General features: G+C 62.0%; 2 protein-coding genes across 7 annotated transcripts; both read right to left on the reverse strand.

The window, feature by feature from the left end:
- Positions 1 to 268: 268 nt before the first annotated feature.
- Positions 269 to 26,396, reverse strand: CTBP1 (C-terminal binding protein 1). 4 transcript variants are annotated; one of them, XM_047718588.1, is made up of 10 exons: positions 25,954 to 26,147; positions 16,410 to 16,605; positions 14,681 to 14,835; positions 7,434 to 7,578; positions 5,698 to 5,904; positions 3,856 to 4,070; positions 2,797 to 2,927; positions 2,121 to 2,248; positions 1,490 to 1,607; positions 269 to 1,196 (listed from the first exon to the last, which is right to left on the reverse strand). In XM_047718588.1, the coding sequence occupies exons 2-10, from the start codon at positions 16,414 to 16,416 to the stop codon at positions 1,010 to 1,012; spliced, it is 1,293 nt and encodes a 430-aa protein (XP_047574544.1). In that variant the 5' UTR covers positions 16,417 to 16,605; positions 25,954 to 26,147; the 3' UTR covers positions 269 to 1,009. The 4 variants fall into 4 exon arrangements, with proteins under 4 accessions (XP_047574544.1, XP_047574546.1, XP_047574543.1 ...); XM_047718590.1 differs by lacking the exon at positions 25,954 to 26,147 and adding an exon at positions 25,688 to 25,741; XM_047718587.1 differs by lacking the exon at positions 16,410 to 16,605 and having other exon boundaries at positions 269 to 1,193; positions 25,954 to 26,396.
- On the reverse strand, positions 7,585 to 14,674 carry LOC125093451 (uncharacterized). Of its 3 annotated transcripts, none has more exons than XR_007125245.1 (2): positions 9,646 to 14,674; positions 7,585 to 9,575 (listed from the first exon to the last, which is right to left on the reverse strand). XR_007125245.1 is itself a non-coding variant. In XM_047718592.1 (2 exons), the coding sequence occupies exon 2, from the start codon at positions 10,782 to 10,784 to the stop codon at positions 9,846 to 9,848; it is 939 nt and encodes a 312-aa protein (XP_047574548.1). In that variant the 5' UTR covers positions 10,785 to 12,705; positions 12,973 to 14,674; the 3' UTR covers positions 7,585 to 9,845. The 3 variants fall into 3 exon arrangements, 2 of the variants coding, with proteins under 2 accessions (XP_047574548.1, XP_047574547.1); XM_047718592.1 differs by having other exon boundaries at positions 7,585 to 12,705; positions 12,973 to 14,674; XM_047718591.1 differs by having other exon boundaries at positions 7,585 to 9,778; positions 9,815 to 14,674.

Genomic DNA, 26,396 nt, shown 5'->3' on the forward strand with positions numbered 1-26,396 from the left:
CAGACCAGAGGTCCCTGCAGCCTTCTGGGCCTTCCAGAACTGTCAAGGCCGCGGCATCTGGTCTTTCCCCAGGCAGGCCCCGGGGAGGCACATGAGCGAGAGAGGGGGTCGCGCCCTGGCTGCCCCACGGCAGCAGCTTCTGAGCCTGGACCCACTATCCCCGCCAGGACCACTGACCCCCAGGGTTCCCCAGGGCCACCCGTGGCAGCCAGGACTGGGGCCTGCCAGAGTCCCTGGGAGGCGAAGCCACTGAAACAGACGCTGGGCCTGCCGGCTCTTTCTGGGATTTTTATTTCTTTAAAATAATTCATACAAATGGTTACAGTCACAAACATGATTTTAACCCAAATATTGCTAGCCTACCACATCAGCAGGACGGCACCCGCACAGGCCGGACGCTGGGCCCCACGTCCCCAGGACAGACGCCAACGGCCGGAGTGCGCTGTGGCCCAGGCGCGGCCTCGTCTCTGGCAGCCGTCTTCGTTTGGAACAAGGGGATTCATGCCAAAATTAGGAAAAACAGCCTTTGTTTTGTTTTTCTAAATTATTCTAAAAATAAGACAAGCAGGTAGAAAAAACAATGCACTGTGTGGCGTAGAAAGAAAAACGGGAAGGATTCGTTGTCCTGAGAAGTTTGCCAACTGCCTCGTTTCAGGGCGCGTTCCAACACACAAGGGACACAGTCTGAGACCGACCTGCTGAACGCTCCCTCAGCTTTCTCTCTGTCGACAGCTACGCAAACAAATCCTTTGTAATGTTCTAAAGACTGTACACAGACAAGAACATCCATGATAGAGTTAACTACTAACTTCTTCTGCTTAACGAGGACGCAAAGGACACAGGACAGCGGCTGGCCCTTGGGACAGGACGACTACGGCTGACGCGGGGAGGCCGGCGCCACCTCTGCCTGCCGGGCGCCTGGACAGTCTCTGGAGCGCCGCGGCCACCGCAGGCACTGCCTCTGCACACGCCTGTCCGAGGGCACCGCCCGGCCCGCGCTCCGCCCGGGCTACAACTGGTCGCTCGCGTGGTCTCTATCTGCCTCGGGCTTGACGGTCTGGCCAGGAGAAGGGGCATGGGGCGGGTGGGACACGGGGGGCAGGCCGTGGGACAGGGACATGGCGCTGGGGACAATGCCTTCCACTGCTGTCGGGATGCCGCTGGGGGCCACGCCCACCACACCTGGTGGGTACCTGCTGGGAGAAGGGACGTCGTGTGAGGCTGGCGGGGTTCCTCCTGTGGCTGCGGCTCAGGCCTAGGATGGGTGGGGGCTGCTCCCAAAGGCCCTGCCTGGTGGGACCACCCCCTCCAACTCTTCCCTCGCCTTACCACCCACACCCAGGTCTGACATGTCCAGCTCTCACCCCCAGACCTTCTGGTCCATGGGGCCCACAGGAGCATGCCCATCCAGGTAACCCCCCACCCCCAGGACCCCGCCTACAGTCATCACAGAAGTGCTGTGTCCCCTGAGCCCACCCCACCCACTCACCTGTAGGCGGCACCGTTGAGCTCAGGGTGCACGACAGCAGGATCCATGCTGGCCCAGTGAGTGGCAGCAGTCAGGTGGTCCTTGTTGACACAGTTTTTCAGGCTGTCAGGGATGCGGCCTGGAGACGCAGCGGGGATGCGAAGGGCAGCATCATGTTACACGTCACACAGCTGCATCTGGGAGTACGGTGGCTTGGGGGGGGGGTGTGCGCAGGCTGCAGGGTCCCCATGGCTGGGCCTCCCTCCCTCTCGCTCTCTTCCCTTTATCTGGATGCGGTCCCCTGACAGCTCAGAGACCCCCCCAGGCCCGAGCAGTGCCCTCAGCTCCCCCGTGGCCCCATGTCTACCAGGCCCAGGGATTTCAGGGAACAGCAGACAAAGTCCAGCCCAGCTGAACCAGCACAGCCAGACTTGGGGTAAGGAAGGGCATACATGCTGGATTCCCACAGGGTAACCGTGAGCAAGTGTCCTAAGTGTGACGCACCAGGGGGACCAAGGGCTGCGTGGGGAGACCATGTGTAGACTGTGTGCTGATCTCGCCCCTGGGGGGATGGCATGAGGCGGGCCCTCTGGTAGGGCTGCCTGGCGATGCAAGCCTGGGGAGGAGGCTCGGTCCTGCTGGCCCCCCTCACCTGTGATGGCTCTCCGGATTTCCCGGGCGGCCTCCTCTCGCATCTCGATGGATGCCTGCTCGCTGTACCAGGCTGCGTGGGGGGTGCAGATCAGGTTGGGTGCGTCCTTTAGGGGCCCCTGGCTGAAGCTACAGACGGTACGAAGCAGGTCAGGGTAGGGCAGAGGGTACCTGACCCCGCCTGGCACCACAGTCCACCCTGGGGTCAGACCAGGGCACCCCAGATGGGTGACACTGGCCATGAGCCCAGGGGGAAGGAGTCAGCAGCAGGGAGGAGTCCCAGCCTGGGGTATAGCACCCCAGCGCTCCCAATAGGGAGGGCACCAGTCCCCACAGTGACAGGCTCCCGACAACAGGACTGGCTGCTGCCCCAGACGGGCTTCTCAACGGTGGGGTCCTTAGAGAAAAGTGGCCGCACTGGGGTCGGCGGACCCCTGCACCAGGGCACCCCCAGACAGTCTACATGAAGCACAGGTCCGAGCCCCCCCGCCCCGTCCCCTGCCCGCAGCTGGACCTCAGGCTGGACCTGGAGCCCTAGGACGGGGCCCGCAGACTGCAGAGGGGCATCAGGCCCGGCCTCACGCCTGACCAGGATCAACATGGGCCGTGAGCCAGCGTGAGGGCCTGGCGTGGGAGAGGCGGCAGCCAGGAATCACCCAGGTGCTGCCGAGAGGCACCTGAAGGGCTCGGACTCGTGCACATCTAGGGCGGCACCCCGGATCCGCCCCTCCTTCAGGGCCTGGGCCAGGGCCTTCTCGTCCACCAGGCCACCCCGGGCCGTGTTCACCAGGAAGGCGCCTTGTCGCATCTGGGAGGAGACAAAAACAGCATGGCAGTGAATCAACACAGGTCTCTGCACTTAGCCCCCTCCAACACCCAGGGGATGGGACTGGCAGGGACTCGAAGCAGACAGGGGCTGGCGGCAGGACGAGGGCTCAGGGGTCTGTGCAAACCGTGCCCCACCCTGAGGATGCCTGGCTGGGCCACAGGCGCCAATACGCAGCCTGCCTTCTCCTGTTCCTGGCAGTGAGGTGCGGGCTGGGGCGTAGGGTGTCCTGGCCCGGCCCCTAGGATGCACTGGAGAGCCTAGAAAGGGTGTGGCATGTCTAGGACGCACTGTGGCCAGGAGTGAGGGACACAGGCCCTAAGACAGCTTCCTCAGTGCAGCAGCCCCACCAGAGGCCCCCGTTTCCAAAGTTTGACAGCAGCTTCATCTCCCTTTGCTAAAGGCCCTCAGAGCTCCCCTGAAGGCGCTCCCCTTCAGGCTCCGTGGTAACGGGGGCTTCCCCTGCGCCAAGGGGATTGAAGGGACAGACTCCTAGAGACCAAGTAAGCTGCCCCTACCTCGGGGCTCAGGGCAGCTACTCCTCGATCAGCTCTCCCATCCTGGTTTCACAGCTGGTTCTTGGCAACGCACCCCAGGGCCACGCCCACCCTGGCCCTCTGTCCACACCCACCGATGGCAGATAGATAAGACCCCAAGTGCCAGGCCTCATGCTCCCTAAGGGAGCAGGGACCGTGGTGTACAGCACACAAGTACAGGGCAACCGGCAATTGGTGTGCAAGCACACGCACACGGATGAGCACACATCCCCACACCCGCAGGCTACACCCAAGACAAGGCCCGAGACCCTGAGCGCGGCATGTGCTGCAGCTGTGGGGACGCGGGGAGCCTCGGCACAGCTCCAAGTGCAGGCTGGTCTGCAGTGGGCTCCCCAGCCTGCGGGTGCACCCACCTGCTTCACGGTGAAGTCGTTGATGAGGTGGTGGTTGTGCTCATTGAGGCCGCAGTGCAGGGTCACACAGTCACTGTGGAAAAGCAGGTCCTGCAAGGTGCTCACCCGCTGCAGCCCCAGCGCCCGCTCGGTGCCGTCCGACAGATACGGGTCGTAGAAGAGCACGTTGAAGCCGAAGGCCTTGGCCCGGAGCGCCACCGCCTGCCCCACGCGGCCTGACAGGGTGAGACTTGGCGTCAGCACGGCCACGGACAGAGCAACACCCACACAGCCTGTATCCCCACAGACCTAGGGCTGACACCGAGGGGAGCGAGGCCCTGTCTGCCCCGGGGCCCCTGCCCGGCCATGCGGCGGACAGGGCATTTGGAGAGGAGGGCAGGGGGCTAGAGGGGCTCCCCGGGGAGTGTAAGGGGTGACAGCCACAGCATCGCAGGTGTGGCCCCTGCACCTGGGAGGGTGCAAGCCAGATGGCTCACAGCCCCGTACCTGAGGAGGCAGGTGCCAATCTGGACACCGGGGGCCACCAGGCAGCCAAGCGCTGGGAGGTGGTAGCCACGGTTCCAACATCTCAGGTGGCTCCCCCCAACCCCTGGACCTTGCTCTGAGCAAGAGGATGCTGACAAAGAAAACAAGCAGGGGATGGAATGGTCCCGTCTGCACCTGCCTACCAGAGAGCATCTGCCATAAGGGCAGGGTCACCAAGGCCCCAGGGAACCACCTTGCCCATGAGTGACCCCAGGTGAGGCCAGAGTGGAACCATCCTGCCAATTCTACCCAAAACATGAACCCACAGCACCGTGAGGTCAAGTACCGGCTGTCTCCTCCTGTCTACCTCCCGACACAAGCTGGCAGACGGCACCTGACATGTACCCAGACTTGGACCACGGTGTAAACAGTCGCAAAATGGCGCCCTGGTGTCAGACTAGACTGAGCATCTGACTCCTGACCACGGCTTGGGCCACGACTTCAGGGTGGGGAGATGCAGCCCCACCAGGTCGGGGCTGCACTGAAGTCAGACCTGCTGAGTCTCCCAACAACACTGCTTCAGGAGGCCAGGTGGCTCCCAAATCCAGCCAGCCAGGCAAGCCCAGCTCCCCACCAGCCCCCAACAACCCCACCCCAGGCCCCAAGGTGCAGGGTGCCCCCGGGGACCAGTGCTGGGGGCCGCGTGCCCACGGGCACCGAGACAGTGAGCTCTCCTGGACGAGAAACCCATGTTGTGGACAGCCGTGGCCCTGGCGTCTTATACTAAGGCAGGCATGTACCTGTCAGGTGTCCCCCACGTAGCCCAGTAGGGGACAAGTGGGGTAGGGGCAGGCAAGGGGCCCCCCAGAGGAAGGGCAGGAAGCAGTGCAACAAGGGGCTGCTAGTGAGTTCCCACCCCATCCACCCCGGGCCTCCCAGGTGCACAGATCTCAAGTTCAGAGATGGAGACGGACCACAAACATGGCAGAGAAGAGGGCTGTCACCGACCCCGAATGGCTGCCCTCACCACGGGTGAACCAGCTCGCTCCACCCACAGCAGGGCTGGGACCATCTGGCCCTCACCTGAAAGCCAATTCCCCTCAACCATGGGGTGGGGCGGGGGGGTGGCAGGGGAGCATGTCCGAGTGTGGTGAGGACCCGTCAGTGTGCGAGTGACAGGCATGAGTGCACGGCTGTATGCACAGGATAGGGATCGGGGCCCTGTTGCCCGTGTGTGTGTGATCCACACTCAGCACTCCTGAGCAGACAGGTCAGCCCCATGCAGGCCCTGTGCGGGAAGACTATCCGGCAGCCCCACCAAGCCCTGGCTCAAGGGCTCTGAGCCCCTACAAAGGGTGAAGACGGAGCTGAACTCACCCAGTCCAATGATGCCCAAGGTCTCCCCGCGGATCCTGGCAGCTCCAGAAGCCACTTCCCGGATCTGCTCCACACTCTGGACCCGCGTGCCCTCCCGCAGCGCCTGGTGCAGCCACGTGGTCCTGCGATACAGGTTCAGGATGTGGCACATGGTCGAGTCGGCCGTCTCCTCAACAGACGCCGCTGGCACATTGCAGACAGCGATGCCTGAGAAACACAAGACACATGGGGGCGGTCACCCAAGTCAGTCCTGGCACTCCCTCCTCCCCACAAAAGATCGGACCATGAGACAAATGCAGGGAACACACCCCAAGCCACCTGGAGAAGCTGCCTGTAGGTCCAGCAAGTAGACAGGATAGGACATAAGAGAGGCCACCTGGGCAAATACCAACACCTGGGTCTGCCCTGCCTGAACCGCTGGCCACTGGACCTTCCAGGAAGGGGTCACGGGCTGGTTGGCATCCGGAGCATTCCACAGCCTCACACACCCACACAGGCCCTACCCAGCCTGCCTTTGTTGGCTCCCAGGCCAACTGGGACCCAGCATTGGATAGGGTGGTCCCATTCTCCCAGCTCCCACAGACTCATCAGCCCCAGCAGCCACAGACAGAGAGCTGGTCCAGGCTTCTCCTCTGCACTGAGCTTCACTGGCTCGTCCCGTGCCCGCATGGGCTGGTTACCACTGGGGGCCAACGGTTCGCCAGGGCCTCATGGTCCAGAGGTGGACCCAACCCCTCCACGTTTCTATGCGCCTCTCCCAAGCCTGGACCCTCGTTCTGCCCTGTCCTGCCATCTTCTCGCTCTGCCTGGGGACTAGTCACCTCCCTGCTTGCCAGAAGGAGCTCTGATGCTCCTTGAGCAGCTATTCCAAATGCCAAGACAATACTCAACACACCCACAGGGCTCCATGAGAGGGCCCAGGGTGGACCTCTACTCCCTTCCAGAAAAAAGTCAGCCTGCTGGGAAATGCAAGGACAGGTGGGAAGCAGGAGAACCATGCTATGCCATCCCCTAGATTTGGGGACAAAACTGCTGGTGGAGAGCGCAGACCAGATCCTGGGATTTCTAAGTCCCCACCTACCAGGGCTGACCACAGGGCATGGCCCTGCCTGTCCCAGGTGCAGAAGCAGAGCCCTGGCTTATAACATCACAAAACAGGCAGACTTGGTACACAGGGACAAAGGCCCCCAGGAGCCCACAGGGCAGAAAGCACGCAGGCCATGGTTCCCCACAGCTGCAGGAGCCTTCCTTGGGAGGCTGCCCAGAAATGGGCGACAGTAGGGCCAGAGGGCTCCACCATGTGAGCCGGTGCTGGGCAGGGGCTGCCCACGGTCCTGGGCAGGTTTACTCTGCATAAGCAGAGTAAACCAAGTTTGTGGCAGACACCGACACCAAGCCACTCTGACTCCAGCACTGTCAGCGGCCTTCCGGCTGAAAGGACAGGCAAAACCAGGCACCGGGGGCACCCCCTGCAGTTGCAAGCCCTGGGCACACGCTCACCTCACCAGGCCTCGGCTGCTACAGACACACAGGACGTGCATGCCCCCCACAAGGCTTCCTCTGAGAGCTGTGCTGACCTGGGTGCCGGCACGGGGGCCGCACCCTGACAGCAGGCTCACAAGTCGCCTCCAACCAACCTAGGGGCTGCGACGCAATCCTTGGTGTAAAGCGAAGCCAGCCCACAAGACTAAAGAGCTGGGATGCAGCCGCTAAGGGAAAGGCTGCGCACGCCCTACCTAGATCCCCAGCTGACTTGATGTCGATGTTGTCGTAGCCGCTGCCAATCCTGACAATGACACGCAGAGCCTTGAACTTCTCCAGGTCCTCCCGGGTCAGCGCGATGGTGTGGTACATCAGTGCTCCCACTGCCTCGTTCAGCACCTGCCGTCAGGACAGCAGCCACCCAGTCAGACGCTGGCCCTCAGGGACCGAGCCTGGCTGCCTGTGGGCTAGCCTGCTACTCCCAGGCTCCAGCTGCCCCAAACCAGCCCAGACAACCCCCTGGGGGGGCAGGGGGTGCTGCAAACGCTCCCCCCACCCTGGAGGCAGGCTGGGACAGTCCTTAGAGGCCCACAGTTCCCACGGGTCTCCTCCCCTAACTGCACTGCAGGCGGCCTTCCCAGGGCAGGAGCCCCTGCTGGGATATTGGGGTGGGCAACTCTGCTGGCTCTGGGCTCAACTCCCCAACCAGTGCAGGGTCCCGCCCAGGGGACACCACTGTGTGTGTGCAGGGGGAGGGGGGGAAGGAGGGGTGTGGGTTCACCTTCCCTGTGGGCACCAGTGAAACAGGATGCTGAGGACGAAGAGCATCCAAAACCCCTAGACCCTGCAAGGGCCACGCTGTCGCACTATGGGGCGGTGGGTGTGGAGGGGGCAGACAGCAACAAACGGTCCCAGCACAAACACACACAGGATCCTCAGACGGCAACATGCCCCCGGGGAAGGGCCGGCCTCCGGGTCACTGTCCCCCACACCCACCCCACGTGCTCCCCTGCAGCTTCCACAAACGGGGGTGAGCTCCACGACAGCCCTGGACGCCTGCCCTGGTGTCCATGGGTCTCTGTGGCCTGGGTGACCTTCCGAGAAGCCCCACGAGCAGGTCGGTATCCTGTCTCCCCAGGGTTTGGATGACATGTGCTGAGGACACTCTGTAAAACTGTCCAGTGGGGAAAACCCTCCCCAAAGTTGGGGATCCACCCATAGCCCCGCCCCCACAGGAGTCATAACTTGACTTCTCCATGGGTGAGGACAAGTCCTGAAAAGGCAGGCCCATGCGGAACCCACGCACACCATACCCATGCCCCACACAGGGCCAGGTGGAGCAGACCACGCACTACGCCCCAGGCCAGGTCAAGTCGGTGCAGAACACGCCCGACACTGCTGCTGCACTATCCCCAGCATGCACAGCAACCGCCCCCCCCCTGGTGCCTTGGAAATGACTGAAGCCCCCAGGTGTGCCCCAGCCAGGCTGGGGGGGCCGGTTGGGGACACCCAGCTTCTTGGGGGCTTGTCCCGGGTCCAGCAGGGCGGTGGGCCTGTGCCCCAGGGCCATGAGCGCTGCCTTAAAGGGCTGTAGTGTTGCACCTGGGACACGCTCTGACGACAGCCAGACGCTGGCAGAGGGCGTGCACTGTCCAATCTCCCGGCCCAAGGGCCGGGGAACCCAGGACACAATCCATGACCTGTCATGGTTGAGGGGTGGGCTTTACTCGCCCCTGGCGGATACAACAGTGAGCCTTAGAGCCGAGGACACGTCACATTCAGCAAAACGCTACAGGGCATCTAAAACCCGGTGTGGGCCACCCCGTCCTCCTCCACACTGGGGTCTCAAGGATAGCGACGGAGGCCCGTCCAACAGCAGGTGAGGGAGGTTGCCCCAGGGGCTGTGCGCAGGCTGCTGGCCCACAGGCCCCATGCGTGAGCCAGGGGCACCACACCCCTCCCAGCCTGCATGTGGGTTGATGTGCTGAGTGGCCTAGAGCAGTGTCTCATGTGGGGTATGTGGCCTACAGTGAGCTGCCCACTCTTCCTCTCATCCCCTTCTCCCCAAGAGCTGAGTCTCTATCAGACAAATGGCAACCCAAAATGCGGACAGCTCCCTCTGAGGCTGGCATGACCTCCCTTCCCCTTCTAATGGCAGATGGGGCCAGGAGCACTTGTCCTTAGGGGACCACACAAAATAGGTGGAGGAAGAGACGGTAAAATAGCAGGACAGAGGCGGCATAGGTCCCTGGTCCTGGGAGCACTGGCGGGCCTGACGTTAAGGGAACAGTTGGGTGTTGCTGGCACCTGCTAGGATTCCTACACTGAAGATTCTAGAAATCTCAGCTCCCGTTCCTACACCAAAGACCCCAGGAACCCTGGCTCCTGATCCCGCACTAAAGATCTCAGGAACTCCAGCTCTGATCCTGCACCGAAGGTCCCAGCAACCCTGGCTCCTGATCCCACACTGAAGATCCCAGGAATCCCTATTCCTGATCCCACACCAAAGATCCCAGGAACCCTAGCTCCTGATCCTGCACCGAAGGTCCCAGCAACTCTGGCTCCTCATCCCGCACTGAAGATCCCAGGATGCTCAACCCCCGATTCCCACACTGAAGATCCCAAGAAGCTTGACCCTGGTTCCCACACTAAAGATCCCAGGAAGCTCAGTCCTGGATTCCTGGGAGGACATCAAGGCCGCACAGGCATGGACTCCTGGTACCTTGACTGGACCTGGTGTAGGTGGGGTGCGGGCCCACATGGGACAGCTGAGTGGCAGTGAGTGCCCACAGGGCAAAGTGCATGGGGACAGCAGCTAGTAAGTGGACACGGTGAGGGCCTGAGATGGAGGGGAGAAAGCAGACCTTGCTGACAGGACCCGAGGAAGACCCCCTCTGGCCACCCTGTGCTGAGCTGTGTGGACTGGAGAGGAAGGTGGCCACAGCAGTGGGGGGTGAGTGGACAGATTCGTCAGTGCCTACTGTGGGCAGACAGAGCCGTGCACTGGGAACAGAAAGATGCATCCAGGCCAGCATGAGCACCAGCAACCCTGGACTCAGGGACAGAAAGACTGTAGAGAGGAACTCTCCAGAGGTGAGCCTGAGTCTCTGGCCTGGGCAGCGGGACACATGTGGACCTCCTCCTGAGATGACCATGCGGGGGAGGCTTAGCTGTGAACAGGCGGGGAGGAAGAGCCTCAGAGCACAGGCCAGCGGTGTGCGTGCAGATGGCAGCCTTCTATCTATCTTGAGCACTGAACCATGGCAGTAGTCGGTCTCCAAATCACAACTTTGTCCCATGTTCCACCCTGACACCGACAAGCCATGATTCTTCTGGACGTTCCCTACTGCTAGGGCTTCTGGACTGCTTCCACTGTTGGCTGGGCCATAGTAAAAATGCATGGTTTCCTTGAGCTGAGTCCATAGGGTGGAAACTAGCGGGTATGCCGGAGATCCATCTGTGAGGCTCTGGGGATGGCCACCAGCTGCCCCTAGCAGTATACCCACCCTCGAGCATGGACTGCACAGCCCTAGGAAGGCCGGAGAACAAAACCCCACACGTGGTGCATACAAACTGGCATCTGTTGTTTTCACCTTAATTTGCATTTCTGAGGGTGACCTGCCCACATAAGTCTCTTGATAAATTACTTTTTCACGTCCTAGTTGTTTATCTGCCGAGCATATTTTTAATCACATGGAACCCAGTGAAGCATTCTCAGAACCGGGACCAGAATCCACTTGGTGGCTGCCCAACCCTGACCCTGGGCCAGGGAGGCCCCACTCAGCTGCAGGTTGGAAGCCTGCTGCATGGCAGCTCTGTCCAGAGGGACGCAGGCCTGGGCCACTGTACTGCTCCAGCCAGCCCCTAGGTCCACTGTCCTTGCAGGTTCCTCTTATTCCTGGTTGTGACTGAAAAGTGGCCAGGATAGCCCCAGGTATCACAAAGACCTCCCAGGGAGGAAGTCGGCAGGAATCCCCAGGGCCCAGTCTGTCTCTGTAAGCTAGAAACCAGCAAATGTCCATTCACATCACCCTCTACCAGCTGTGTGACCAGGTGGGTGACCTGTGTCCTTAGCCCCAGAATGGGGTGCATGGGGCCCACCTTGCAGAATGAACCCAGAGCCCTGGGTGTTCCCAGTGGTAGCAGGGCCTGAGGGAAGCCAGGTCTGGCTGGCCAGAAGGATTCCTACTGGTAGGCCCTCACCACAGCCCACCACACCATCCCAGAGGTGGGTGCCCCGCTCACATCCTTCACACACAGACATGCATGATTCAGAAGCGTCCCATGACTTCTGTAGATTTTACTTACTTTCTGGGTCATTTTGTGCGGCTTCAGCTCAGAAAAATGTGGCACAGGGCCTCCAACACACTTCTCTATGGTTCCAGACACTTCCCTGTGGCAAACAGCCACGTGCAGGTCCTTCAGGTCTGCACAGCCGTGCCGAAAGCCCACCAGAGCCAATGTGGCCATGCCCCCCGCGGAGCAGGAGCGGTGCCTCACGCCTCTAGGTGTACCCATGGGGTGGGGACAGTGTTATCTGCTTACCAGTCACTCTGTCTTTGCCCAAACGCCTCCTCTGTCACCCACCTTCTTCTGGGAGTCTGATCATCCACCATCAAGCTCTGGCCGTTGCAGGGACTGCCACTGTCCACCCACTTCTCATATGTTCTGTTCTTTCTTTAGCCACGATTGTTTCTGATTGCCTCTGAATCAAACCACTTTCCCTGTATGCGGCCCCATTTTGTGCACCCATGTATCTCACTCAGGTAGGAAGCACGTCCCCTCCAGAAGGTCCCCTAATACATCTGCTGTGACGCGTGCACACCTGCAGCCGTGCCAGGCCTCACTTCCCCACCCTCTCCCCTTCCCCAGGGGGTCTGTCCCATCGACTCACAGCTCACCGACAGCCCAACTTTCTGCCCAGTTGCTGGGGCTCTCCTGCCGCCCTCCGCTCACATCTGAGCCTATTTCTGCAAGTGCCTAGACGCTCCCCTCACGTCTCCCTCCCAGGACTGGCTCCTCACGGTTTTCCCTGGCATGTCCCTGAAGTGCCGCCTTACTGCCCACTGCTACAGGTGTCCCACTTTCCCAGATGTGCTCCTGGGGGCCCCCTGCTCCAGGTCAGCAGAGAGCACCCTCCCACCCCACGCAGCCCTCTCTCATGAGGACCCCTTCTTTTGGGGCTGGAGGTCTTCAAAGAGCTCTCCAAGAGAGTAACAAGAACACCCTGCTCCAGTTCGGTCCGACACACAGCGCTAAGTGAAAGCTGTTTTCCCCAGAAGTTATAAAGCACCTGGCGTGGGGCTGGTCTGATTCTCATCTCTTTGCCGGGAACACTGGGGCAGCACAGCATCCTGTGAACCCTGTCCTGGGTTCACACTGTGAGAGCTAGTCTCCGCTGACCTTAGGTTTCTTCAGCATGACGTGCTGAGGATGGCACGGTCTGTCCTCTGTGACACTCAGCGTCTGCCATATAGCTAGTTACAAGGGTCCACAGAGATGCGTCGTTTCCCTCCAAGCCAAAGCCTGCAGACAGGTGGTCCAGGGCCCTGGGTCAGCTCCACAGCCAGCAAGGGCCAGGGCTTCTGTCTTGTTGCTTGGCCAATCCCAAACATGGTTCCCCTTATGGTCCAGGTGGTTGCACAGGCAGAGAAGGGAGCTCTGCTGTGCTCTCCCTGGCTGGACTCTGTCACTTGGCCACAGCACCAGCAAGGCTCGGGAAAGGAAGCGCGTTTCCCCGTACCCGAGGCCTTCGGCCACACCCAGCAAGGAGCTCCCCTTTAGCCTCCTCACCTCGTCTTCCTCCCAGGCTCCCCTTAACTGCATCTTCCAGGCTCCTTGTTAAAATTTAAATCTTCCACTCGCATGTTTAATTTCCAAGAGCACCTTCAAGTTCTCAGATGATCCCTTTCGGTACTGCTGGCTGCACGGGTCTTGCGAGGGCTCACTCCCGCTCATCTCCAGAGCACCACTCACAGGGCGGCTTTCCTGCACACTCACCCATTCTCCAGATGGGCGCCGTCCATGAGCTGGCGCGGGGCAGAGTCGCCAGCTCGCTGAGGCTGTCCCTGCCCTTCCCCGGGTCTCTGACTCGCTTCTCTAGGTCGTATGCTAACTTGAGATTATTTTGGTAAATTACAATCTTAAAGGAAAACATCCGTTTTGTCTTAGTTTTCAGATTTATTGACAGAACTTGTTTTAATATTGCTCACAATTTTTAAACATTTCTATCTGTCTCTTTCATTTACTATCTCTGACTTTTTCTATCTTTTTAGTTCAAAACGGTTTCACATTCACAGAGAGTTGCCAGAAGCTGCCCTCCCCAACTCTGCAGCCTGTCTGTCCACCGTGCCTGCACGTGCGCAGACGAGTGGCTCTAGCCCCCGGCGGTGAGAGCACCCCCAACCCCGAACCCCGGCTACTCTGACCCGGCTCCATCCTCTGACCTTGTCGCTGAGACGAGCAGAAGCACACAGCACCGAGCCCCCACGCGCCAGCAGCATTGCACATGCTCCTCCCACGGCCCAGGACACTCGGGCGCTCCCGTGCTGCCAAGGCCACCGGCTTCTTCTGCTTCCAGGGAGCAGGGCCACGGCCACACTTGAGGGCAGGATTCGGCGGACACTGAACTTCGCCTTTCTGGGGCAGACACCAGGAGTGTCACCAGCAGGCACGTCACGGCATGTGCCTGCTCCAGAGGGACCACAGCCGGCTGGTGGGTGACACCTCATCACGTTCCTGCACAACTCCAACCCCACCGGGTCCCAAGGTTTCTGTCAACGGCGCCGGACCCTCAGCTGCCCCACCTCCGCCTCCTCCTGACCTGTCCCCTCCTGCTGCATGAGGACCCTCTGGGTCTTCTAGACTTTCCCCAAAGCTGCTCCCGGAGCTGTCAGCTCCTCGTGAGGCTGCAAGCCCAGTCTTTCTCTCTGCCCGTGTCCTCGGTCCTGGGACAGACATGCAGCAGGAAACGAGTCCTGCTTGAGGCCCTGACTTGAGGCCCGGCCAACAGGCCTTTCCTGGGCAGAGGACTGTCTTTTGCTCCTACCGGCACCCTGGGACAGCAGGATCCCCATTCAAGGCTTGCTGTGGCGGCTACCAGGCTGCATGGTAGGTAGTATGTGGGCACAGCTGCGTCCAATCCATCCTGGCGCCAGGACCCGGACCTAGACCCAGGGCGTCAGCTCCGCTTCCAGAAGGGCAGACACCCCAGGCCTAAGGTACTTGACCACCAGCCAAGGACAACCTGGGAGACCAAGGCGGGACCAGATGACACAGCTCATTGGCCCCCACTGCTGTCGGCCTCATCCATGGCACCAGGCTCCACACTCTGGGAACATGTGGTTACAATGGCAGTGGCTCACAGAGCCACAGAGTAGCCAGCCCTAGGTCTACGTCAGCAGGGGGTATGACGGGGCCCCAAGTCTTGGTGGCCTGGAAGCCACGGAGGCACACGCTTGAGACCCTGCCCAACTCGCTCCCTCGAGCATCCCGCAGTTACCTTCTCGTGGATCTCCTGCGTGGACTGCGCATCACAGAAGGCCACCGTGGCCACGTCCTTCAGGATGGGCATCTCCACCGTACAGTCCCGGCCATCGAGCAGGGCCACCAGGGGCCGGGGGTGCATGGGCCCGTTCATGATCGGGGGTCGGACACCTACAGAGACAGGAGTGATGCTCAGTGCCCATGGTGGCCCCAGCAGAGACCTCGCTTCCCCTGCCGCCCACCACCACCCATGGCCCCACGAGTCCCAAGTGTCTACTCGTCAGGATCTTGTCAAACCTGAGTAAAAACACCTCTCCTAAAAGCCAGGCCGTGTCAGCTACGGTTCACCGACCCCAAGCGAACAAGGACCCCAGCCGACCGGCACCCCCGCCACAGGACTTGGGGCCCAGCCACATGTGGAGGTAGGCAGGGCCTGCGCCAGGATCTGGACAGTCTTGACCAGGCACACGCAGACTATGACGTCACCGGCTTCCAGACAGCACCCACTGGCCCTTTTCCATCCGCGGCTGCCACATGGCTGCCGAGAAACACTGATGGGACCATCCCCCAGGCCCGGCGCCCTCTTACGCACAGAAGGTACAGAGGTGGGGAAGGGCTAAAACACAGGGGACGCAGCTGGAACCCCCGACCTGCCTGGAACAAGATACCAACAGCTCCTTCCGGAGGAGAGGTAAGCCTGCCCTGACCTGCACCAAGCGGATACAAGAGGCCTCCCAGGTGACCAGACCCACGGCCTCGCCAAGACCAGCCCAACAACCGCACAGGCAGCCCTCCCGTGCAGGAGAACGGGGGCAGGAACAGCGGGCTGCCCAGGGCCCGGAACCCAGCTGTGGCCTGCCCCCACCCCGCCCCGGGCAGGAGATTCACCCTCCGCCACGTGACGGGCACAGACCTGGCAGCCCTGCTGGCGGCTCCATGCGGGCCCCTGTGAGGCCAGAATGCCTCCTGGGCTGTGTCCCCCACTCCCTGGCGAGCAAAGTGATTCCTGCCCCTGCAGGGTGACAGGTCACCCGCAACCGGGCAGACAACACGGGAGTCCTGTGTGTGGGGACCACGCCACTCCTCTCCCTGGCCTTCCTCGGAGAACGGCGATGTCTCGTGTGGGAGGGTTATCTATGTGCTCGGAGCGCACTGATCATCACTGCTTCTGAGTGAACTAGAAAATGCCTACCACCGCGTCCTTCGGCTTCAGTTTCTAGAGAACACGGCCTGATGGACTGCCTGTGAGGGGAGCTTGTGGCACAGCTACGAGGCCATAAGAAAGGCTGTAGCATGTGGGGGGAGCTGCCGCCAGGTACGAGACACCCCCAGTCGCCAGAACCTGCCGTGACCCACTGGGCAGCATACAAAAGGATGCTGCCTCCTGACCCCAAAGTCGGCACCAGAACAGGCCTCGGGTTTCTATGGTAACACGGAGCTCATGGGAGGACTACCAGAACAGACCTACTGGCAACCTGTGAGGCCTGGCCCACCAGTGGCTTCAGGCCTCCGTCCAGGACCCCCAAGGAACTACTGTGCTCTGCTGCCTGGGGGGGCCTCACTGTGGCCGGCGTACTGCGGGGTGTGTCGCGGCCCTGACCCACCGCACTCACCACAGGGAGAACCCAGAGTCCACCGGCCCCTTCCCGGTGCTCGGGCCGCCCTGCGCTGCACGGACATGAGCGCTGCGCAGTCTCCAAGGGACTGGCGTAGAGTGGCTGCACGCTCCAGGAGCCCCTACCAACCTGACATTTCTTAATATGGGCTCGGCTTCCACGACCATGAATTCGACTTTTCAAAGCGTTTTATCTTCAGAATCCCCGGGCAGAACCGCGTCCTGTCACTGGATCCTCATCCCACGTCTTTAATTGTCTCGAACCAAAGCTCTTAGGCTCCTGATCCGCAGCAACCACTGAAGCCTGCACCAGGGTCAAAGTCTGACTAAAAATTAAACACAAGAGACACGTTAAAATCCATCCAGGGCCAACAGGAACTTGTAGACGCCAGAAGGTCCACAAGGGGGAAGCTTCTTGCTGCATCTCTCTGTGGCCAGGCTGGGACCTGCGAGTGAGCAGGGGCCACCCCCAGTAGTCCGAGCAGACAGCAGGGCACAGCCAGGGTGCGAGTCTCCCTCCAGAGGCCTGGCCCCAGCGTCCCCTGCAAGGACTCAGAAATCCTTGTGCCACCAGTGTCCATGATGTGTGAGGTCTATGGTCAGCTCCACACATTAGTACCTCTCTGCCGACAGCCTCCCGGGCCTGTGACCGCGCAGGGAGAGGGGACTGCAGATGAGGCTTCCAGGAAGGACCAGGGGAGGCCAACTGGGACACAGGCCCCCCTGGCCAGTCCCTGTAGGCCACACCCCAGGGAGAGGCACTCAACTCAGGCACAGCTCGCCTGACAAGGCACAGAGGACACGCATGCACATGGGTCACACACCTGTCAGGGATAGGCTGAGGTTTCAGGAGCGCTCCAGATCCACCCCAAACATGGGACCCCTGCTCCCAGCATGAGGACCCCACACCTGGACTGGCCCCCAAGGCGAGGCTAGACACCACACTGACCAGGACCCACAACACCACCAGTGTGTACCTCAGGAGCCCCACACAGAGGAGGAACATCACAAGAGTAGGAGGCTGCACGGATAGACGTGGGGGTTAGCTGCACCCCGCCCCCAAATGCTGGCCACATGGAAACTGGGCAGACGAGCCCCCGCAGGGACCGGCCTGCAGCCCACGCAACCCGGGCAGACCCCTGCTGCAAGCAGCATGTCCACACCTAGGGTGGGTGTCCCGCCGTCCTGCCCTGCGAGCCTGGGCTCCTGCAGGCGTGATTTCTGACTGAGCTCCTCTGTCCCCGCCCCAGTGCGCATGTGCTTGAGAACCCACACTGCAATTGGGCTCAACCACACAGGACCCAGACTGGCTTGTGGGAAGCCACGGCCAGGCCAGCCACGTGCAGCCGGCAGCAACGCCAGGATGTGTGGGGGTGCGGGGCAGGAGGGCAGCTAGGTGTGCTGGGGGGTCTCAGACCCAACCTGGGGCCAGTTTGAGCGTTTCTCCCCTCAATTCCTTCTGTGGGTTTCAAGCACCCATACTCCTGACCAGCTCCCAGGTGGCTGAGTACACTGGCTCTCTGCCAGGATGTGGATGGCCCACAGGCCTTTATTCCCCCGATGGGCTCCACACTGGGCCGCCTGGTCAGAGGGCACTGAAGTCCCCACATGGGAGGAAGGGGTCCCGACAGGTGGCCCAGGGTCCGCAAAGACCTTCAGTTCCATGAGGCTGCGTGCCGAGGCCCTTCCCTGGGGCTGGGCCAGACTGCCCAGGCCAGCATCCCGCTCCCCATGCCCCGCCACAGCTTGCCAGAACCAACCACCAGGCAGGGACCACTGGCCAGCTCAGGCCTGCCCAAACTGGCTCCATCCTGTGCTGTTGGGGGCTGAGCTGTTCCCTCTGTAAGAAGAGGGACCCTCCCTCAGTAAAGGATGTCGGAGCCCCTTCTCTCCCTGTCACCGTAGTCATAGCTAAGAGTCCTTCACAGGCAGGTGAGCGGCAACAGGTGGGCTCCTGGCAGGGGACCGTGACATGCTCTGCCCAGGTCAGACCCACGCCAGTGCTACTCTGAGGTCAGGCAGAGATGGCAGGAAGGGGCTCGAGGCCCCAAGGGCCTGAACCCTCCTGACGCACATGAACTTCTCCTCACAAACTTGTAGCTTCAGGACACCTGGCTCAAGGAAATATAAAATGTGGAAATTCGTCCGTGAAGGACCCTCCTTTAACTCTGTTCCACAAAGAACATGCCCGATGAGCCACGAAACAAGACGCGTCGCTCACACCTCATGACGCAGGACGGGGTGCTCTGTGACAGGATGACGCCCCTGAGAGCTCTCAGGGACCCTCGGGGACCGTCCGGCCATGGCCTCTATGGGTGTAGGAAGTGGCGGCAAGTGTCTGGACAGGGAGCGGGCAAGCTGGCCGCCAAGGACACAGGCCACCCTAAGGATGTAGGCCTCAGGTCAGGGGTCAACCAACCTCAGCCCAACAAAGCACTCTGGTCTGACTGGCTGGCCCAGCTTCCTCAGGGCTTCCCACCCCCACACAGCGGCGAGCACCCTAGAGCAGGCCCCACGGGAACCCCACGCTGCCAGGCGCCTGCAGACGGTAAGGGAGGGTAGACACCAGCTGCAGAAGACTGGGGCTGAGACAAGGCAGAGGCAGGAGAGAGCGCCACAGAACCCCAGGCCCTGCAAGCCAAGTCTATTCCATCTCGCCAGGTCTCCGCGCTCCTCGGCTTTCCGGCACTGGCCCCACGACAGCAGTTGCCTCACGCTGGGCAAGACCACAGCCATCCCCTCCACAGAGCCCAGGGCGCTCAGCCTTCCTCAGCCTGGAAGGCCCCGTGAATCATGCTCAGCACGTGCAGACGACGGAGAGTTTGGAAGGGGTCACACCAACCACGCGGTCACGAGGCTTTCTGCAGTTTTCTTCCTAAATCCTAGAGAAGGACGCACCAGGCATGCCTGACAGCAACCGGAGTCCCCCGCTGAGTCCTCCATGGTCGGCGTGGCCCCAGCAGACAGCACATGCCAGTGATACGTGTGCAGATGGCGGTCTTCTTTGCATCTGCATGCTCATTCCCGCTGAGGATAGGGAGAACCAGACCCCTTGGGCATGTGAGGCATCTCACCACGTGCTCGACCTTGTCCCCAGCTCACCTTTCTCGTGAAAATGATTTCAAAAGGAAGCATTGCTTTGCCAACAGCTGACCGAGGTTCAGAAGCGCACAAGCAGCCTAATGGGCCAGGGTGCATCCCAGGCTGCCTTCCCAGGGGTGGTGACATGTGCCCACCCAGGGGAGCGCAGGCAGCCGTGGGGCCCCAAGATCAGGCCGCAGGTCGCAGGACCCAGCGTGCAGATGCGTGGTGATTCCAGGCCCAAGTTGTACATACACAAAGGTGAGCCTGGCTCTTGCCCATCCTGGCCCCAGGGCCCCACAGACAGCATGACCACATCTTAGGGCGGGGGAGGCTGAGCCCAGCCCAGCAACAGCAAGTGACATGGGACCCTGCCATCCACCTGACTGTGCTGGAGCGTGAGACCGGGTGAAAACAAGAAGCATCTGGGCTAGTGCTGGGGGGCGTGGAAACACCACAGTCCGCCTTGCTCCTGGAAAAGGCCCAACAGAAGCCCTGCCAGGTGACCTCACGGTGCAGAACGACCACGGACACAGGCGGTAGAGGGGGTACGGCGAAGGACAACGGAAACACATGCGGTGGCCATCACCCAGACGTGGAGGGAAGGCCCCCGCATGCAGTGTGGGGGCTAAGGACAGGGCTGGGGGGACAGGGCCTCATGGCCAGCAGGCCACCGGCACCTGCCATGGGTCTTCTGGTCACCGCTGCCCAACCAGGTCTGAGGTTTTCACTGAAAGCATCTTTTCTCAAGCATTTGCACTGCACGCCTAACCATCTGTAAGACAGCTTTGCCCTAAAAGATAAAATCACAAGAACTAAAGAACATTCGTTAAAATGAATGTAATAAAACACAAAAAACAGACAACAAAATCATAGAAAAGTTACTGCAAAATGCTTGCTATTTGAACACATTTAAACTGTGGAGGGCAGGTTCGGGTGGACCCAGCTAACAACTGGCTGCATTCTGTACCCACCCCCCCCAGGCGGCAGGTGCTGCCCCTGTGAACTCCACCGGGAGCATAGCCATGGTGGCTCAGACCCACACCCCAGGAGGCCATCAGGGGGCTACACATTACAGAAGATCCAAGGGGCACCCTGCCCACCCCCCACCCCCGAAACAAAACAGAAATGCCCCCCAGTCAAGGAAGCCGATACAGCTAGAGTCTGCAGTCATTTTCTTCCAGAGCAAAACGCCCGGCAGGCAGTTAGGGACGCGGTACTCAGGCCTGCACCTACAGGAGGCCAGGCCTCTGCTCACCGTCTGCCCCCAGGGGATGGCCCACATTTACAAAGGGACAGCTGATGGATGGACCCTGGGTTGGCCTGTGGCCCTCAGCTCCACTCCACATCTCCCGGGTGCCTGTCCCACAGCCGCTGACATGAGGCTCCTGGGAGCCACCTGCTCCAAACAGCCAGCCCGAGAGCCCCTCGACCAGGGATGGGCCTGAGTGTCAGGGGTGGGGCTCAGAAACCAGCCAGGGGGGCTGGGAGGGTAGGATGCAGGGTGGGTGTCTCATGCCTCTGACAGGCTGCTGCTGCCCCAGCCCTTCCCCCAGGGTTCCTCTCTGGCCACCTCCGGCCCGATTCTGATGTCTCACTCTGGGTGGACACCTGGGCTGCTCACAGCTTCACCGGAAAAGGGGCTCATGGGCACCAGCTCCGCACCTCGAAGGTGCAGGGCACACAGCAGCTCCGACACCCGCAGCTCATAGGGAGTGACTGAATCCTGACCACCGCATTGACACGTGCACAGGCTTTATTCCCTTATGATAAGCTGAGCACTGACAGGTGGTGGCCCTGGGGGGCTGGGCGCCCACGGAGGGAGGTGACCAAGCACACACACCTGCACCCCTACAACTCAGTAAGGTGGTGGGGGAAATGCAGCAGTCAGCATGGCTGGCGACACAGGAGGCCCTTGCGGGGAGGTGGGGCATGGGGCAGCGGCAGGACCCCAAACGTGGGCACAGAATTTCAGGTCAGACAGGCAAGTGCTGGTCTGGCGGCAGCGGGAGGGGTCCCACTGCTAGGGGGCAGCTGCCTTCAGCATCTTCCTGCCAGTCTACAACCGGTCTCAAAATTCATTTTAAAGACAACAGGCAAGGGAAGGGACCCAGGGCCTCCCCACCAGTGATTGGGCGATTGGGCGGAGCTCTCCTCGGCTCAGCCCCACCTCCCAACCCCCAGAAGGATTGGGGGTGCAGCTGGCACACTCTGCAGACACCCGAGGAGTTTCCCCCTCCCCAGACCAATCACAGCAGCTCCCTGGCACCTACACCAGCAGGAACCCCTGGAGGGTGCGGAGAACCCAGCCCCGCCTGACCTTGGGATCCCATCCCTGGCTGATCAAGCCTCCCCCTTGCAACTCTGACAAGCGTCCACACTCAACACCCAGAATTTGCCCCTAGAGTGCTCCCTGATGCTTCTCCAGCCTCAGAAACTAGGCCATCTCCCACCTGCTCGGGCCCCAGACTCCAGTCTCCCAAACCCCAGAGCAGCGCCCCCCCCCCCCCCCCGCCGCCCCAGTCAGAGGCTTCAGAAAGGAGACCCAGAGCTCGTCACACCCTCAGCATAAACACGAAGTCCTTAGTATGGCTGGCCCCTGCTAGCCCTTCCCTCCATCTCCATGAAGCCAGGCCCTCAGCCACAATAGGCTTCCCATTATTGCTCACAGCCTCCGAGGAAGGGGCTCTGGAAGAGCCGGTGGCAGGGAGACATCACTCCCTACTGTGTGGGAGCCTTTCCCAGAAGACCAGGAGCTCTGCTCCCTGCTCCCTCAGGTGATGGGCTGACGGCCACTGGCACAGCGCTGTCCCCTTAACTCATCGTGAACCAGCAAGGCACTCACTCCCCCACACGTGAGTAAGTCTACTGCAGATGCATGTTCTCATCCCAAGACTCCCACATGCTCTTCTCTCGCACTATTACGTGTGTGCACACGTGTCCTGCTAGCCTGGTGGTACCTCAAAATCCCACGCCCGAGAACCTGGGGCTGAAGGACCGTCACCTTCCTGCCCTCTGCGTGTGACATTCAACAGCTGCTGCGAGGAGACCCCAAGTGGGGACGCGTCTCCCAAGGCCGGGCCTCCCTGCACCACACAGACGTCACAGACTCAGGAAGACCAGAGTTAACGGCTCCATAGCCCAAAGCAGGCAGCCTGACAAGGGGCCCAGGGGTAAGAAGCGGGGGTCCAACAGGCCAGAGTCCATGCCTGGGGGTGTCCAAAAAGTGGCCCCACCCGCACTAGGATTTCTTCTCAACTGTCCCAAGTTCCAGTCCTACCAGGCGGTCACCGTCCTCCCAGCCCCAGTTAGGGCCAGGCTGCAGGGCTGGCAAGGACATAAAGGACCCCCCCACCAGGGGGCCACAAGAAGAAACTCAGCCTCCCCTTAGCATTAGCATGTGACGAGAAGTCCCTGAGCTCTCTGGCTCGGCAGAACATTGGTGACCCCCTCAGGACATCCGGGGGCTTGTCGGGGCAGACAAGCATGGGCCCCACGCCAGGGCACAGCCCGTGGGCAGATCCACAGCTGAGCTTCCACAGACAGTAGTAACATGGGATGTGAAGTTCCGTTTGGGACCTGGAGGCAAGTGCATTGCGGCCTGCCCCCGACCCATGCAGATGACGGTGTCAGGGCCAAACACAGCCTCCCCTCCCCCGGAGCCTGCCTGGGTCCTCCTTCATACCACCAGTGCAGGGAAACCAGAAGTCTTCTAGAAAGACCTCTGTCACAGGATAAAAAGCCTCATGGTATACAAGCCTTGGACTGGGTAGCTCCTCCACACCCAAGAGCTGCAGGCAGCCAGCAACCAGCCGTGCTCCAGCTGCTCAGACCTGGCAACACCCCAAGGGCATTGGCACAGGGTGCTTCCAGGGCAGGTGAGAGGCCACAGCAGAGAAAGACCATGTCATGGGCCCAGTCCTCTGCTCATGGCTGGCTGGCCAAAGGAAGTCTCTGCCAATCTCAGCTTCCACCGGGCTGGTGGAGCGCAAAGGCCAGACCCACTTCTGAGCCCCAAGGGCCCTTCTCCTACAGGGATGTGCTCAACTCTGCCCTGGGGTTCCCCCAGTGAACATCTGACAGCTCACCCCATGGCCAAGCCACGTGTACACATGGATAGAGAGAGGGCGGCTCCAGCCTCCCAGGGCATGGGGCTCTCAGAACAGTTAGCAGGACCTCAGCAGCTCTGGGCTTCCAGGCGCCCACCCCTGTGTGTCCTCAAACTGAAGAGGCTGTAAGGGAAACCCCAAATGCAGCCAGGAGAGGGGGTCCAGGGCTGAGACAAGTCACTCCAGCCACAAGTTCATTTCTCAGAGAGAAGAGGCAGCAACCCGTCCAGGCAGAACAGGCTGGAACCGCACAGACACCCCCAAGGGGGCTGGACGGGACATGCCTGCACACAGCAGACGAAAGTGATGCCCCAGGTGTGCATCTCTCCCAAGATCTCATAGAGATGCCCAAAGCAAACCATGTGCTCAAAGATAGTGCTAAAACCCAAGTGAGAAGAAACCTGGAAAGCCAATGGAGCAGAGCACATAGCAGGCACCGCCAGGGGCTGCAAGGACGGGGGACAGACCAAAGCCCGGGTCCAGAGAGAACCTCCATGGCCAACTTTGGCAAAGCTCTGAAGGGCAGAGAGAAGACGAACCATAGATGCCACGTATGGCCAGGATGTCTTCCAGGGACAGCAGGACAATGATGGTGAGCACACACAGCAGCTACGGAAAGCACAGGCCCCTCACCCTGACCCTGTCCCCACCGTGGCCCTGACACCAGACCCCAACACTTGGTAGATGCTCACTTGTGATCCTAGATGGCTTCACATGGCCATCTCCACCTTACAGACACTGGTCAACGACTTGGCTGGGATATCCCAGGGATGGGCTTGGGTCTGTGTTTTGACTGTCTCTGATCACTCCCCCAAGAACCTTGGGGATGCCTCCCCACACAAGAGCAGATGGCCTGCGAGGACCCCAGGGTGGGTGTGCACAGATCCAGGTGCCTCCAAGATCTGCACTGCTGGAAGCCAGCCACTCCCAAGAACTCTCTTGTGTATGTTTTTATACAAACGAAGTCACTGCTCCTGAAGGGGAAGCTGATCCTGGAAAAGGGGATGTGAACATTCCAGCCACCCCAAGAAGTGGGAGCTGAGTGAGGATTTCATGTCTGTGAGTACTCTCTATTCAGACTAAACGGAAGAAAGCCAATCCTGTTCAGCTTCTGGATGGCAAATGGTTCCTCTCTCCCCCATCCAGGTTAATCTGTCCTAAACCACGGGGAAAATGATCGCTACAAAAGGGTCTGGCTGCTGGCCAGGTTCCTGGCTTCTCCAAGATGCTGCCAGCGTGAAGGCCGTCCTCCCGGGCATGCCCAGAGGTGGTGCCCTCATTTCTCAGCAGACAGGCAGAGGACTGGGCAGGGCACCCAGCCAGAGAAAGATCTAACCTCCAACGCGGAGGCTCAGGTGTGGCTGCAGGGAGCCCCAGGCTCCGACGGCCCGGCAGAGGGGAGGAAGAGGAGGAGCGGCGGCCGCGGGCCCACCCAAGGCCGGGCCCACCCAAGGCCGGCCCCTCCCCGGCCGCCCCCGGGAGCGCCCCTGTGGACGAGGCCCCAGCCCGGGCAGCTGGAAGTGGACCAGGAACTGCAAGATGGCCCCCGACGCTCGGGCTCGACAGGGGCACCAGGCACCGAGCGGGCCAGCGAGCCAGGACCCACCCGGCGCGTCCCCCGCTGGCCCGCCGCCCACAGTCGCAGGCCCCCCGTGTGTCCGGAGCGGCCGCCAGGGGCCCGGTCACCCTTCAGGACACCGAGGGGGACAGTTGCCGTGGGGGCAGCAGAGCCGGGGCCACCGCTCCGACCGACTGCGGGGGCGACGGGAGAGCCAAGGGCGCGCACGGCGACCAGGGCGCCGAGCTGGGATGCGTGCGCCCGGGCCGTCCTCCCCACCGGCGCGGCCTCCTGACTGTAAACGTGCGGCAAATGAGAGATGCCGCGGTGCGGGGCCGCCCGGGGGCACGCGGGGCTCGGGGCCCGCACGCAGCCCGCGCCCCGCCGGCCCACGCCGGCCCCCGAGGTGGCTCCGCACGCCGGCGCGCCAGGGCCCCGGGAAACAGGGACGCCGGCAAAGGCCCCCGAGGCCCAGGCGGGGCGAGCCCACGCGACTGCCAGGAGCCCGGCCCCCGCAGGGTGCGCGCGGGCCTGGAGGCAGGGGGCCGGGCACAGGAGGGGGCCGTGGGTCAGCCGGGTCCGGACGACGGGGCGCGCCGCGGGTGTGGCGGGGCCTGGACCAGGGGTCAGGGGCCCGAGTGCGGCGCCCCTTTGTGTCACCTGCGCGGGCGGCGGCGGCGGCGGCGGAGGGCGGGCGAGCTGGCGGGCGGGGCGGGCGTGACGGCGGCACCGGCGCACGCGCAAACACACGGCGCGGCTCGCGCACGCTCACGGTCCTCTGCAGCCCCGCCCCTGACCCCGCCCCCGACGGCGCGCGGATGCCGGCGCGCACGCGCACTCGCACACAAAGCCAGGCCCCGCGCGCCCCCGCCCGCCCCGCCCGCCGCCCCGCCCCCCCGGCCGGAAATGCGCGCGCGCGGCCTTACCGAGCGGCAGGCCCTTGTTGAGCAAGTGCGAGCTGCCCATTGAAAGGCGCGGGCGGCCGCGGGCCCCGACGAGTCCGGCGCGCTCCGCCGCGAGCCCGGCGCGTGGGGCGGCCTGGGCGCCGTCCGCTGCTCCGCCCGCTCGCCTGCGCCCGGGCGCCGCCGTGCCGAGCCGCGCCGCGCCGCGCCAGCAGCCGCTCCACCGGGCGGGGACAGGCGGCGCGCGCGCGGGCGGGGCTTCCGGCCCAGCAGTCTCCTGTTTCCAGGCGCGGGCGCCGCGCTGCACGACGCGGGCGGCTGCAGGCCGCGCCCGCCCGCCCCGCCCGCCCCGCCCGGGCAGCGTGGCTCTCCTGCTGGCCGCGCCTGCCCACACCTGCCTGCATCCGCACAGAATCCTGCCCCGCACCCACCAGGCGCCCCCTGCCCCGCACCCGGGCTCACGCTCG

This window comes from Lutra lutra, chromosome 2 (genome assembly GCF_902655055.1).
Source record: "Lutra lutra chromosome 2, mLutLut1.2, whole genome shotgun sequence".
NCBI lineage: Eukaryota > Metazoa > Chordata > Mammalia > Carnivora > Mustelidae > Lutra > Lutra lutra.

Coding starts and splice junctions, on each gene's coding strand:
- CTBP1 (XM_047718586.1), bottom strand. CDS start 25,993: ATGGGCAGCTCGCACTTGCTCAACAAGGGCCTGCCGCTCG. Junction 14,836..25,953: donor CAACAAGGGCCTGCCGCTCG/GTAAGGCCGCGC, acceptor CTGTCTCTGTAG/GTGTCCGACCCCCGATCATG. Junction 2,249..2,796: donor CACGAGTCCGAGCCCTTCAG/GTGCCTCTCGGC, acceptor TACCGTCTGTAG/CTTCAGCCAGGGGCCCCTAA.
- LOC125093451 (XM_047718592.1), bottom strand. CDS start 10,784: ATGCAAATTAAGGTGAAAACAACAGATGCCAGTTTGTATGCACCACGT.